At 37.3% G+C, this 14,631-nt stretch overlaps 2 protein-coding genes across 5 annotated transcripts; both read right to left on the bottom strand.

Annotated features, from left to right (window-relative positions):
- Window positions 1–109: 109 nt before the first annotated feature.
- Window positions 110–7,620, bottom strand: LOC100186377 (Krueppel-like factor 3). The gene is made up of 9 exons (XM_002124484.2): window positions 7,506–7,620; window positions 6,988–7,107; window positions 3,482–3,973; window positions 3,196–3,297; window positions 2,804–3,009; window positions 2,199–2,374; window positions 1,785–1,976; window positions 1,257–1,376; window positions 110–636 (listed from the first exon to the last, which is right to left on the bottom strand). The coding sequence occupies exons 3-9, from the start codon at window positions 3,942–3,944 to the stop codon at window positions 528–530; spliced, it is 1,368 nt and encodes a 455-aa protein (XP_002124520.1). The 5' UTR covers window positions 3,945–3,973; window positions 6,988–7,107; window positions 7,506–7,620; the 3' UTR covers window positions 110–527.
- Window positions 7,621–7,995: 375 nt separating this feature from the next.
- Window positions 7,996–14,210, bottom strand: LOC100184849 (noelin-2-like). 4 transcript variants are annotated; one of them, XR_003396176.1, is made up of 9 exons: window positions 13,864–14,208; window positions 13,069–13,194; window positions 12,611–12,743; window positions 12,096–12,317; window positions 11,702–11,847; window positions 11,357–11,476; window positions 10,803–10,958; window positions 10,263–10,428; window positions 9,994–10,202 (listed from the first exon to the last, which is right to left on the bottom strand). XR_003396176.1 is itself a non-coding variant. In XM_026835905.1 (8 exons), exons 1-8 carry the CDS (start codon window positions 14,167–14,169, stop codon window positions 8,011–8,013), a joined length of 1,212 nt encoding a protein of 403 aa, XP_026691706.1. In that variant the 5' UTR covers window positions 14,170–14,209; the 3' UTR covers window positions 7,996–8,010. The 4 variants fall into 4 exon arrangements, 3 of the variants coding, with proteins under 3 accessions (XP_026691706.1, XP_026691705.1, XP_002123371.1); XM_026835905.1 differs by lacking the exons at window positions 9,994–10,202; window positions 10,263–10,428 and adding an exon at window positions 7,996–8,013 and having other exon boundaries at window positions 13,864–14,209; XM_026835904.1 differs by lacking the exons at window positions 9,994–10,202; window positions 10,263–10,428 and adding an exon at window positions 9,736–9,904 and having other exon boundaries at window positions 13,864–14,210.
- Between the last annotated feature and the right edge of the window lie 421 nt (window positions 14,211–14,631).

The following is a 14,631-nucleotide window of genomic DNA, read 5'->3' on the forward strand; positions in this document are numbered from 1 at the left end:
TACCAATGCCAGTTTGTTTTAAGCAGAAAACTCATTACAGCAGAAAGAAGCGTGCTCGCAGCGTTTTAGAAGATTACTACCGAGTAATTACTTGATAAAACAACACGCCTCTTACATCGACTGTTGTAATGGCCGTTAAACGTTCGCAAAACACATAAACACCTTTTGTCAATTGGTAAACTCATCTTGGAAAGATAAAATGAAGTTATAGTACTATGGGGAAGACGGGACACATTTAGCACACGGTATTCCACATTCCCTAAACGGGTTTTTAACAATTAACAACGCTCTTTTAGAGCCGTGAGGATATGGTTATGTAATTTGTTAATTATTTCTTGTTTTCTGCCAAATGAGATGATAAAAAGAATGAAAACATGGACCATCTAAGCTCAACTTATTATATAGCATGAAATGAAACCATTATAAAAAGATACTGCATGTCATTTAATGAACAATTACTTTTAAAATAGAAAAAACACATAAGGAACATAATATATAACGGGCTTGGTAATAATATATGAAGATAGTTATCGTGGTTGGCCATGCAGTGTTTTATGAACGGCCAATGTTCGAGACTGACAAAACCCTTTCCCACACTCCGTACATTTGAACGGCTTCTCTTTGGAGTGGATGTATCTAACAATATAGGAGTTTAGTTTAATAGATAATAGACAACGCGTCATATGTCGAGTTATAACGTAAGTATATATTATGTTTTCTATGTTTACTATTGATCATAATAGTTATAGCTATATAATACAAACCTGATACGTTTACACATACATTGCCAAACACACTATATATATAATTAAATGGCGAGTTACACCTCATGCTTCCAGTCTGGGGTCTTTATAACATACATATAATGCTTAGATATTACAGATTAAGGAACTACTAATCCTAAATCGATTAATACATCTTGTTTCACACAGTTGGGGTCCTAATATGAAATACGAAATTACGGAGGTTTAATTATATGTAATTGGCAAGTTATAGTCCTGGTATAAATGCGTTCTCAGGGATCAGTTAGTTTCTACCATATAGTAGGTTGGGGTAAGATGGGACACCTTTTCTTTTCATTTTCTTTCCCCATTTGTTAGTAAACAAGTTATAATCAAAGAATTATAAAACCGTACTCCCACGATTCCCATTGGGCGTTGTTAATCGTTCAAAACCGAGTCAGGATATTTGGATATTATGTTTTTAAGATGTCCCATCTTACCCCAGAGTGCTATAGTTAAACCTTGGTGTTATACCTGTGGTCTCGTAGATGGTCTTGTCGTCGGAAAGCCTTTTTACAAATATCGCAAACGTAAGGTCGCTCGTCGGTATGGGTTCGTTCATGGATTAGAAGGTTGTAGCTTTTTGTGAAGTGTCTGCATGAAGATAGCAATATATACCTTAGTTTTAAAAACCTAAACACTTTATTGATCGTATAGTTTCACACCTGCAACGGTGACAACGGAGAGCTTCGAACACGTCTTATTTATGGTCTAGGCTATAGAGGCAGGCGCGCTAACTATTAATATAAATATATGTACAGTAGGGTGGGGGAAGATGGGAAACCTTTTCAATCTATTTTCTCCTACAATTTGGTAGTAAACAAACGTTCAACGATTTTTTTATAAAACTTTAACCTCACGGCTCCCACAGACCGTTGTTAATTGTTTAAAACACGATCAGGATATTTGGTTATTATGTGTCAAAGGTGTCCCATCTTCCCCAACCTTACTACATATAATAAAACTAATTTGCTTACAAGACAGCCTAATTAAATTTCTTACCTTCCACAATATTTACAAATAAATTCTCTTTTTGGTTTAAGGCCTTTACCAATTCTTCTTCCCCTGCCTCTACCGCTACCTGGTGGTAATTTATTATCAGGCTCCATAGCGCGAGCTAGCGGAAGTGGGTTCGGGAAATTAAAACCGGCTGGGTATAGATAGGGCGGCTTGAACGGGAATGGAAACGACGGTCTGTGAACAAAATAAGTTTTTTTACTATATTACAACATGCAGTTTGATTAAAGGACTAAGAATGCCATTTAAGTGAAGTAGAGCCTATTTTGAATATAGCTAAAATACGCAAATAAACTTACAGCGCATAAAACACGGAATTCGTTTTCACTTAACAGTAATTGCTTCAGCCCAGTAGTCCCTTACGTTTTCTAAACTGTCAGCCAACCTGATCATACTTACGGTTTGAAATGTTGGGAATGGTCGAGACCTGGAGGCGCTTGGAGGGTTAGCAGATGACGTAATAGGTTCGCATATTGGTTTGTGACGTCATAGTTGAGTGGGTGAGATGGCATTCGTGACGTCATAAGATGGGGGTTGGTGAAAAAATTCAACGGGGGCACTCTACCGCCATCTAACTGTGGGATGAAGTTAGATTTTGAAATAAAAAATATTAATTATTTTGTCGATACTGATATTAATAAGTTATAATTTCAAGGATTGTAACAACTTTTCCTGAATCAGGTATTAAATGAATGAATATAATTGATCCTCGCGTGGCGGATCAACAACAGTTTCTATATACGCGCGGGTGTTCTATTACCTAAGTTGGTGAGTGATTATTTTGTTGGACTTTGAATGTATGCTGGCTGACAATTTAATTTAGACAGCAATTAAGTGGTCGCTAAATTAGAGCAATTTTCGTTGAGTGTCCTGCAACATGACACATACGCCAACAATAGTAGCAGTGCCAAGCTTCGAACCTTCTTGGCTGGAGACACGAGGCAGACGCTTGTAACAGTGCCAAGTGTACGGCAAATATTAAAAACACCTATCTTCTTAATTACCATTGTTTGACGTAGAAAGGGGTTGTAACTGTTGAGTAGGTAGGGCGATGACGTCATTGCACCTTGTGACATCATAGAAGCAAACGGCCACGCGGGTGGTGAGATCGGGAAATATGGATGACGTGGTGATGACGTACTGCTTACGTCACTATCAGGATTTTCACGTGGAGAACTGTCATTGTTGAGTAACTGTTTCTTTGGGGGTGCTGAAAAAAAGTAATTATTTAAAACAAAATATTTGGAATTATTTAATGGTAAAATCCGACAATTCATATCCCCCCAGTTCCTATATTTTTTGGTATATGTATATATTTCTGTGGGTGACAGAGTCGACATTTAGAGTCGTGAATATTTGGTTATAAAGTTTTGTACAATTTTGAGGTCAAACTTACAAAGCTCTGAATCCTCTGCTTTCGTTTCTGCGTCAAGTGACAAAGATTGGGCAAGGAAACGAAAATTCACTTTTCCGTGATGAGGTCGCTTTGCTGGGGTTTCTATAAAAAAAAGCGGTGGAAACATTTTATCTCTAGCGTGTTCACTTCGTATTATAGTTTATACATTTTCAGTTAAGAAAAACTATATAGGGAAATATAACTATATGTTAGATTAGTTAGAATAATCATGCGTCGTAATTTGGAGTTATTATACATGTAAATCTGTAATTAAAATAAGTTTTACTTTTTTCTTTAAGTCGGTTTGCGACGATTAATCTTTCGTGGTCTTCTGACGTTAGATCGGTAGCGACACTCTTTCTATGATCGGCGCCATATTGCGAATCCGAACACCTCGGTTGGTTTCTGAGTTCCATTGCCGGAGTATGAGACCCAAATTCCGGCGAACAGATCGTCGGTCGGTCAATGTCAGAGTCGGGATTTTTATCATTGCTAATTATTGGTTTTATTTCATCAAGATCTTTTTGTTCCATGTTCTCAGTTAGATGGGCTTTGCTCTGTATTGTTTTACCATCCGAAATTTCCCGAAAATCTTTTTCGAAATTTACCGAAGTCCTGGGTGCATTCCATTTTTCAAAGTCTTTTCCGTAACAGTTCATCGTCCATGGTCCCAAACTAGGGACCAAACATGTCGGGAAGCTTTGTAGCTCAGGGGTTAACTTTATATTTTGTTTAGACACCATCGTCATTGTTACTATGACGGTGAGGATTTAGTTTTCTAGAGTTTGAAAAAAGTAAAATTAGTTTCTCGAGAATATAAGATATACGAGATTTTTTCGGCTTTAAACCTTAATAGTTATCTTTATGTATGTGAATGTAACCTTTTTAACCTCGAGTGATGGACAGTTTTTATAACATCGCGTACATGTTATGTTTCATACACCTTGTGTCGGCTTACGAATTACCACGTATATGTAACTGTGCGGGTGGTCATTTATTTGGTGTTCATTTAACCTATGGCTGACAAATAAGACCCATTAGTGACCACTGGATTGGAGGATTTCCCGTTAAGACCCCGTAAACCCGAGCAAGTAAAAATCTTTCTCTTTAAAAAAAGACGGTTTGGATTGAACGCGGTATTAATTAAGTGAGCATCGACTCATTTAGCGTGCGTATGACAAATGCAAAGAATTGATTTTCAAACCACAAAACCCATTATGACGTAACAGCTACTGTAGTTATGTACGTTTCTAGTATCCACACAGCCCTGATTTACGTTGAGAGCACGAGGGACCCGACAACGACGATCGAAATATATTTGTTGGGCGGGCAAGCCGTAAATACCGAGCAATAACCCGTCACTCGTAAACTGTTCCAGCCTCAGCCAGCCACAGGTAGCTCTTAAAAACGAGCAATGTTTACTAATCGATAAACAGAAGCAGTTTCCGAAAACCCATAAAGTTTGAAACTACCTCGTCCGCTCCTGCTGCTACGCTCGGCACGAATGAGTTCTAGTTTTGCAGGTCTTAACGAAACTGTTGTTTTTTCCTTTTTTTTTAGTTTTTATTTTTAAGCGTATACGCTGTGTATTTTAATTAGCGAATTTAGTATTTACATAAGGTTGGAAAAAAATGTAAAATATAGAATTGTCGCAAAGTATATTTGCAGATTAACGATTTAACCGATTTTCTTTTACTGGTTTTCCACCCAAACTTTTGGATAAAGTTATAGAGTTATATCCAAAATTTGCAATATATTCCCCGCAACGGACCGTTTGTATTTGTGAGAGCGGCTAGAATTTCATTGTGTTTAAAGATAAAAACATATAAACCAACCCTAAAGTTATAAATACGCTTTTATAACCACATCACATTATATCCTTTAAAAAAATCACGTTGCCGTAAAACAAACTTATTTAACTATCGCATGCAGCTGGGTTATGCTGTGGCATAAACTTGATTTAAACAGAGGGTTGTGAAGTCACCGACAATATCAGATGCGGTGGCTCGTTAGTAAAGCATCCATAAACCAGCGACGTATGGGACCGACATTTTACGATCGCTGTTGACCTGTTAACGGTTGTAACTGGCGGTTCCCATCCAACAATTAACAAACAGTGACCAAGGTTACGCAGATTAAAAATAACACCACCGTAATATTTAAGCATAAAGTGAATGCAAGGTAAAGGGCAAATCAACAAAGTTACATAAGTGGTAACTCGTAAGTGGGCACGAGTTATATAAAACAGCAAGAACACCAGTATTGTGACGACTCTCGCTTCCCCGACACGCTGGATAAATAAGTTCATTCAGCTATTCATTTATTCAATAGATTCATTTACACTATACAGTTTCCCACGATGCCGGCTTTTCAGAACTAAAATGATAAGCCGAAATTGCGCCGAGTTAAATAATGAAGTGTACGATAACGAAATAATTCAAAATGGCAGTTCATTTTATAAAGATATATTTACCGCCAATAATAATACCGTTTTAGAATCGCTTGCTAGAAAGAGGTGACCACCAAAAACACACTTTTGTAAATATTCCATATAGATAAAACGACAAAGTTTAGATCCAAGCGTCAATAAGAGCAAAAATACAATTAAAAATATGCCTGGTGGCAACGGTATGTATTCACCAGTTTGAATCAACACCAAAGATTGCAAAAGGTTTTATTCCTTTGTATAGCGAAACTAAATAAAAATGGCCGTCAGACATTACACAAGTTTGATAACGCCTGTAAATGAAACAAGATAAGGTAATTAACAACTTACGTAATAAGACAACGAAGGAATTTGAGTTTGCGGCCATTTATTTTACATTTAAAAAAAAGGAATTTTCCAAAAAGTTTAGCACAGCGTATTTCCATTCTCCTAAAATAAGCATAAAATTCACTCTTGTTTTAGTGTTTAGATCACTTTTGAGTTTATATAAATGATTTGTGTAAAAATAAATCCAACGCAAAACGAACGATTAGCATAAGCTAAGGTTTTATTGATTATGAGTCGACATTTCAAAAGCATTCTATTAGTGGCCCCCATTTACCTATATAGTAACTGTTACATAGCAAGCTACGACAACTAGACCCCAGGTTAACAAAAATGTTATGTATAAATGCGGATATTAACATTCACTGCTTTTTCTATATGGATGGGGTCGAGTGAGAAAGGGAAATATAGGAAAAATATGGATAATGTTCACTGCTTGTACACTTTTTTACATTTGCATTTACTTTCTATTCATAATAATAGCGAGTCAGGAAACACGAATGATACAACAGTATAGTAAACTTATAAACCTTATTCTTACTGTCCTTATGTATATGAGACCACTCTGGTTAGAAGCATTAAATGCAAGCCAGGATTTTTCTCTAAAATTATAAAGTTTACAGACATTTTCAATGCCTCAAATGGTTGTACTGCACTATGATATCTGATTTGTTATATAAAAACCTGTCTCTCAATTATGTATAGACATGATATAAAAAAAAAATAAGTGGATCTTACTATTTAACAGGACTTTTCAACAATATATTCTCTATCAACGCATTTAAAAATGGACAATATATTTTAAACTAAAAAACTTGAACCTATTTCCAAATTGAAAACTATGTCTGTAATAAAAAAATACACCAAATAGCTTGTGCATATAAGCTGTTAAAGAAAACGTGCCATTTATAATGATCTACAAAGCTTATTAATAAACAATAATCTAATGCATTTTATATCGCATATAGTTCTATCAAGAACTGCTATAATATATATAGGGTCCTATTATATATATACCGAACCTGCTTTGAGCTATACCACATTATCCTGCTTATATGTTGCTGTGAACGATACAAGTGAGTTGTGTGACTGAGTCGACATAAGTGCTGCCATATGTACCCAGGAGCAAACAGAACCAGCGTCTAGAGAGCGGGGGTGTCCAAATATTAAAACTGTCGATTACGCGTGGCATTTTCACTTACTAAGCGCTCCGCGAGAGGCGCTATGTTTTGAATAAAGGTATTTTTACACCATAAAATGTCCCGATAAAGTATACTATAAAATATAACTCAGACCGTGATTAAAATACGCTATATACATACGTTTAACTTATAAATAAGAATAAATTAACAGCTTTCAGATTTCTTATAAACATTAAACGATATCACGACATAGGCAACATAAAACAACAAATTTCTCAATAACAAAATGCGCAAGTTAGTATAGGAAACTATACTTAACCGATATAAACCACATTAAACGAGGTTACTTCTATATAGCTAAGCCTAACTAAGCATAAAAGCGGGAATGTTGTATTTACCTTTGCTCACTGATCGGTAAATTATTTCCAAACATTCAAATAATCTTCAAAGCTCGACTTGAGGACTTCGGAAGTGAAATTGTTGGATCGGCCGACAAGTAGGAAGTAGGCGCGGACACCGTTAGTTCAAGTGTCGATTCAATTGATTGCGCTGATAACCAATGGCCAGTAGTTTGCACAAGGGACCTATACCCACGCACGCGCCATTTTGTAAACGACGCGCTTTTAATGAGTTTAGGTCGGTTCGCAACCGAAGCCGCTCCGTGTGGTTATTGGACAGATTCGGCCTGTTGTTGTTTGGCAAGCTTTTGTTGTTGTTATACAACAGACTTCCACTATATTTTCCCATCTCACATGCCCATCGTTTAAATGTACGATGGGTTTCTTCCTTTTATACCAAATGTACACATGGCGCTATATTTCAATAAACCTCATGCTCCCTGCCGAGTTATAACATGGGTGTCTTCTTATACACGATACACACATGGTGTATCTATATACATGATCACTGCGAAATAAAACATGATGCAGGTGTTTTATACAGCAAACAGCAGGCGTATTTATAAACCTTATATCGTTGCAATTGCCGACGATGTATAATTGGACAATCTCACTTTTTATAGTTGAATTTCATATGCAAATGCATTGTGAGTCCGAAATGTGACAGAATTTTAAATTTTGAAAAGATTTAACGGAGCAATTACGACCACAATTACCTTTCAATTAAATATAGAACCAGTTGCTGCTGCGTATCGGTTTGCACAAAACGCTTATTCGCGTCTGTAAGTTGTTTGTTCCCGCCGACCGAAATACGTGAGACAGACAATGCATTGAAATATTGATTCAAGGCTGGCCGGGGTTCGAACAGGAGCTCCGGATGTAACCACGCCCACAATTTTGATTGACAGGCCAGATTTAAAAGGTTATGTTTACCCGCGGCATGTAGGCTGGAGGTTCAATAATACGTTCCCAATATGTCCCAGCTTTTGTGGCAGAGCCAACGTCACCCAATCCGCCGTTAATTAGTTCCTCATACCCAAGCTGCCAGTTTGACCAACAAAAGCGATCGTTATTTAAATATTAGCACACTCGGAAGATTCACAAAACGGAGTTGCAACCGTTAAGCGCCGCTCCGGAGATGTCAATTGCCATAAAATGTTTGTTTTCCCGATTTAATTAACTCGACATTGCTTACCGACCCACCACCCCGACTTAAACAAGTCCTTACAGGATTTGCACGAGCGGCACGTCGCTCCCAACACAATGAACGAGAGTAAATCACCGTATTTCACCTCGAGGTTAACGACCTTATCGATATACCCTTCAATGCTCATCTTGAGACAGACGTTTTGACATTCATGTCATCCAATCTAACAGACCCGTTGTTTAAACGTCATCATAACCCTCTTGATATTTCCTTTGCTATTATGCCGACGACCGATCCCGCTTTTGTGTTTGTCGAACCAACATTGATTCACGGGAGCGACTATCACCGGATATGTCGCGTCACAAATGGCATTGTTACGTTGAGTACGCAGCAATTTACTGCAGTTTACGTCATGCAAGTTTTTACCCAAAAAAAACAGAAAAACACACTTTAAACTTTTGATATAAATTTTCCCTAATCCGACCGTTTTTTCTACATTTTTATAAACAAACTAAATCGTCACGTTTACTGGTCACTTATTTGACCTGTGACGTGGCTGTTATTGGCCGGGCTATCACACAGGTGCGCAAACTAAGCACTACCGGTAAATGTGCGCATAATGTGCTTCAAATAGGGCGCATACATTACTTTCTTTTCGCAGCCCGCAAGCAAATACTTGATTATGCGATAAAATCGGGTTGAGCAAAATTAAAAAAAATGATTATATTCCTACGCGTTTTTAATAGCGCGCAGTAACACCCATTTTTTGGATTTACATGCTGCGAATTACAATTAAATATTCATTTTAAAATGGGCACAAAAATATGGTACAAATAAACTTCCATGTGGTATTTAATTTCATCCTAGTTTGTTTTAAACATTTCGAAATTATAAGACCCTCATGACGTATCGTGCTACCAATCTTTCATCACTATTTTAATGTCGCATTGAATACGCCGAGGATAATTTGAGTAAACGCATGTTTTGTTTCATACAGAACACTAAATTACGCGTTGTTTGTGTGCGAATATTTTTCACATTATTTGTGTAACACTTGAGACAATCAATAAAGAAATAACTAAATTAAAGCAATTTTCGTTTACTGTCTCGCCATGGGGCACATACATCGAAAATGATGGCAGGGCATGGGGCTCTATACTTACTGTGCGGACCCGGATGCTTTGGTAAAGAAGCGAGCGCTCTATAATAGCATTGCCAGATGAGCGTCGGGCAGATATACCTTTCAGCGTCTCTGCAGTACAACCGATAACAGTGTGTCGTTATGCTTGTTGTCGTGATAAGAAAACCAAGGAAAATGTAAAATAGGAATTCTTTATTTTAACTTTTATAACAAAAATAAACAACTACACGCATTATAACGATTAAACTACGTAACCGAAGAACGAACTGGACAAAACCTCCACATACGCTTTAGTCGGAATATTCATAATATAGTCGTTAACAAGTTATAGTTTATATAACAAAATTTAACACGCTCGTAGCAAAAAAAAGTTTTACGCAACGTCATATAACGGCTCCAGCAAATTTATAAAAAAGATTATTCCAAAAATTGATCATAAACATCCCAGCGCCCACGACGCAGGGCATTTCGCATGACCTATCGTATTACGAAACGTATGACGTATTACGCAACAATTTACGTCAAAACGTCACATTGTAGTTAACCAGATAACCCTGATCCCACGCATATAGTTGTTTATCGCTAGGATTGTAAGCCAACATTGTGTTCCATTCATAATTGTTCCAAAACGGAATCTAAAACAACATGGTATGCCTATAATGGATGAGCACGTATTACGACGACCTAGATGGGCACGTTCAATTACAAATTGTCGTTTTTTGCCGTAATCTAGTAAGGGTGTTTTATTTTAAAGCACTTTTTAGGGAAACAGTTCAAAGAAAATAAACTTATTTTAGCGCCGAATATTTTAGCGCTTTTATGAGCGTATAGAGACATTAACGGTCATAAGCTGGACCTGAATGTATTTTAACATCCATTGTGACTTTATTCACCACTTTTTCACCACAGTAGCAATTCAGCTACAAATCGAATGTGGCGTGATGTCGTCCTAAAACTCTGAGAAATAGTGGTCTAAATACATCTTATCATTAGTTTCTAGTTTGCTTACGTCAATATGTTTGTAGATTTTCGTGTTTGTGTCGTAATAATAACCCAGGCTTGTCACTTTTTCGTCATATTTCTTCAACACGTACAACACCCCGCATTGCATAAATGCATTGCCTGACCACTGCTTTCGCCAATTAGTTTGCCAAGTGCTTAGAACCTATAATGTATTTAGGTTATTATTATAGAGAATAAATAATATGTAACACGACCTCTGCCTAAACTTTGTTTGAGCAATTGATCTTTAAACAGAGGAGTTGTGTTCGATGCTCGATGCTGCTACCATTATAATGTGGTAAGCGCCCTATTGCCAGGTCAGAGGTTACTGGTGCCAAGCTTGACTCATCTACACTTGTTGGAGTATGGGTCTTGTGGTAATAATAATCCCCCAGAAAGTTACATACGTTCTAACTCGTAAGCGGGCACGAGGTGTATCGAACAGAAAACTAGTGTTATAACGACTCTCATTGCCCAGCCACGCCAGGATAAATAAGTTACATACATTTATACCTACTTACAAATTAAACATTGTTCTAAATAATATTGTTTCATATTTACCTCAAGGCTTTCTGGATCTAACTTGCTAATAACAATGTCCATGGCATTTTCCATTGTTGCGTAAATAATCCACAATCCAGATTCGTCGATGGCGAAGTCGAAGTCAGTCGAACCTGACCACTGTAAAGGTAGTTTTTTTATAAGAAAATGATTTTTTTTCTGTTCCAATATGGCGGCGGTGTTGTCTCCTAACACGAAGGTATAGCCGTGTAAAGCGGTGTCAGAAATACAACGCATCAGAAATACAAATATAAAGACACCCCGTGATATAAGGACTGTCGTTTTTCCGCCACGCGAGAATGAATATCTTACATTTTTCATTTAATTATAACATAATTTATTTACCTGGTAAGGGGCTGTGTTTCCGAAACATGCGCCACCTAGCGATTTCTCCACCACCACATCCCTTGTAAGGAAGTTGTATCGAACCATGACACTACTATTACGTTTGTTGTAATATAATGAACCATTGTACACCACGTGACCGGTGCCTGGAAGACAAAATGGCTGTTATAAGAATCTGAATTCATTTATTTTAACTAGGATATTATTACAAAAGACATGTACAAGAAAAAAAGGTAATCTACACAGAAGTTACTGCATTAGAAACAAAAAGACTAATATGCACATTTATATATGTATACACAAAAGTTAAAGATTTTCGTTTTTTAGCCCAAAGTGACTAAAAAACAAAGAGATCTTGGATGTAGATCCAGCTTATATGCATACTGCCACCTACCGGCCCATTCATATGGAAGATCATACGTCGTACGTGGTCGCTTGTGCGCCATGTCACGGATGGTCGCATATTCTTCAACTTTGTTGTTTTCATAGAAATGTGGAAGAACCCATATTGTCCCATCTACTTCATTAGAGATTGGATCTCGCATCCAAGCACCAAAGATCTTTTTACCTTTGGCTCGAACGACTGGTTTACTGATCGCTTTCAAGCTTTCACAATCTGAAAGAAATGAATGCACCAATATAACTTCTAATATTCTCACGAGCCCGGGGAATCTCAGTCATTATAAGAAGGGTGGTGTGTTTCAAACATTTCCCGCTTACCGGTTACTACTTTTATGTGACCACTAGGTTGGAGAAATGACAGATAAGTAACTTGCCCAAAAAACAATTATAACCCAATAATAGTGACATCCAGCATTTAACCCGGGTTTACAATGCTGGGACCTACAACCACTGTCTGTCACCGACAAAATTCATAAACTTTTGCGTCATGTACTCTTTATAACTTACGTTTCTGTGACGTTATATCATCCGTCCCACTTTTAAGAGCTTGTGGCAGCAAGTATGTGCTGCTGTCGTCCTGGATGGTGAACTCAACATTGCGGGATGCGGAAGATGCTTCCCGGATCAAACGTTGCTTTAACTGCACGTACAAGGGCAAAACATTAATTTATTTATCACAGTAAAGAGATTTGGTAAATTCTAATAAATAGACTTTATTTATCCTTGCTTTGACCCACAATTTGAGGAGACCACTATCTTGGAGCAATTGCTGTTAAATGGCTTGCTCAAGGTCATATATATATATACGCCCCGCAATAGTAGCAATAACTCACCCAATTACGCATTTACCAACCACAGTGGTAGCATCCTCGAGATTCGAACCCGTATTCCCCTGGCCATCGACAATCATTTTACCACGACTTTAAGTATATACACCGTAATTATAACAGTATAATGTAACCAACCTTATAGTTTGACAACTGCACAACAATAGTTCTCCCCCCTCCTTTCATGCGGGTCCCAATCCTATTTGCTTTGTCGATATCATCGGGTGTAATGTGAACGTTGATATATTCCGCTAACTCAACAATCTGTAAAGGTTTTCGTTTATTTCTTCTTCTTTTTTTTAATGAGTACAATTATGATTATTGTTCTCATTAATATTCTCTTGTGGTCGGGTAACTCTGACACATAGGTACCCTATGCTCATACATTACCGCATATGTAACTTAACACAGAGGTACCAAGTGTTCATACACTTTTTTATTCGCTTACGTTCCGCGTTTGTAACTTCATGGGTGGCTGTTTTTTTACATTTTTGAATACACCTGACTGTGTTAGCTAAATAATTTTTAAAATACATGGACTACAGCTTTATGTTACGTAGTGATTTTGTTGTCGCATATTGGTGATGCACAGTTGTAGTATAGTAGGGTGGGGAAGACGGGACACCTTTAGCACTTAATAACAAAATGTCCGGATCGTGTTTTAAACATTTAATAACAGTCTATGCGAGTCGTGAGGATACGGTTTTACAATTCCTTGAATGTTATTTGTTTACTACCAAATGGGACGAGAAAATAGAAGGAAAAGGTGTCCCATTTTCCCCTGCCTCACTGTATATACTTGTACCTTAGTGAAAATATGCAAACTTGTATTCCGCTACAAGAAAGTTGAAAATTTGGCGAAATAAAACTTCCAGTATCTGCATATACTAAATACACAACTGTAAATACAAACAACACATTCACACAATTCACCTTTTCCTCCAAGTTTTCTCCCGTTTTCTCCGGAACTCCTTTAATTCTGACGTAATTCCTTCTCGAAGTTTCTGTGAGGTCTTTAATGGAGGCAAAATTTTCCTTCAACCCCGTGTCCGCAATATCTCTGGTCACCGAAACATTGTTGAACGCTGTCAACAAATATATGCTGTTCTCTTCAACTCTCCTTAACGCGGAGTCCGCTCGTATGTTTAACTGCTTCAATCTAAACTGCTTGTGCGCAAAATAAGTGAGTTGTATTAAACTCAATACAACTAATGTGACTGCGAAACCCTTACGCCGCATTTCAGTACAAACGGCTGCAGCAGAAGAAACGTAAAGTGCTTGTAATCATTATCAACGAACACCACGCAATAAATGCCCCAGGGTTTATAAGAGTAAAGTGCTTAAAATACGATACGGTTGTAGTTTCAAAGATTTAAAGCTAAAGAGTTGAGGTTCGAAACCAGCCTTAGTAAGAATAGTTTGGAATCGAGGTAGGCTATCTATCAAATTAATAGGCAGTAATTGAATATATGTTGGAAGTAAATGAATTGAACCCGTACAAAATTTGCAAATGTATAGTAAGGTGGGGGAAGATGGGACATATGTTTATTCTCTTTTATTGTCTTATTTAGTAGAAAACAAAGAAAGTTCATCAAATTATAAAGCTATGTCTCCACGACTCCCATAAACCGTTGTTAATTGTTTAAAACACGATCAGAATATTTAAACATTATGTGATAAAGGTGTCCCATCTTCCCCCAC

Source organism: Ciona intestinalis, chromosome 9 (genome assembly GCF_000224145.3).
Source record: "Ciona intestinalis chromosome 9, KH, whole genome shotgun sequence".
Lineage (NCBI taxonomy): Eukaryota > Metazoa > Chordata > Ascidiacea > Phlebobranchia > Cionidae > Ciona > Ciona intestinalis.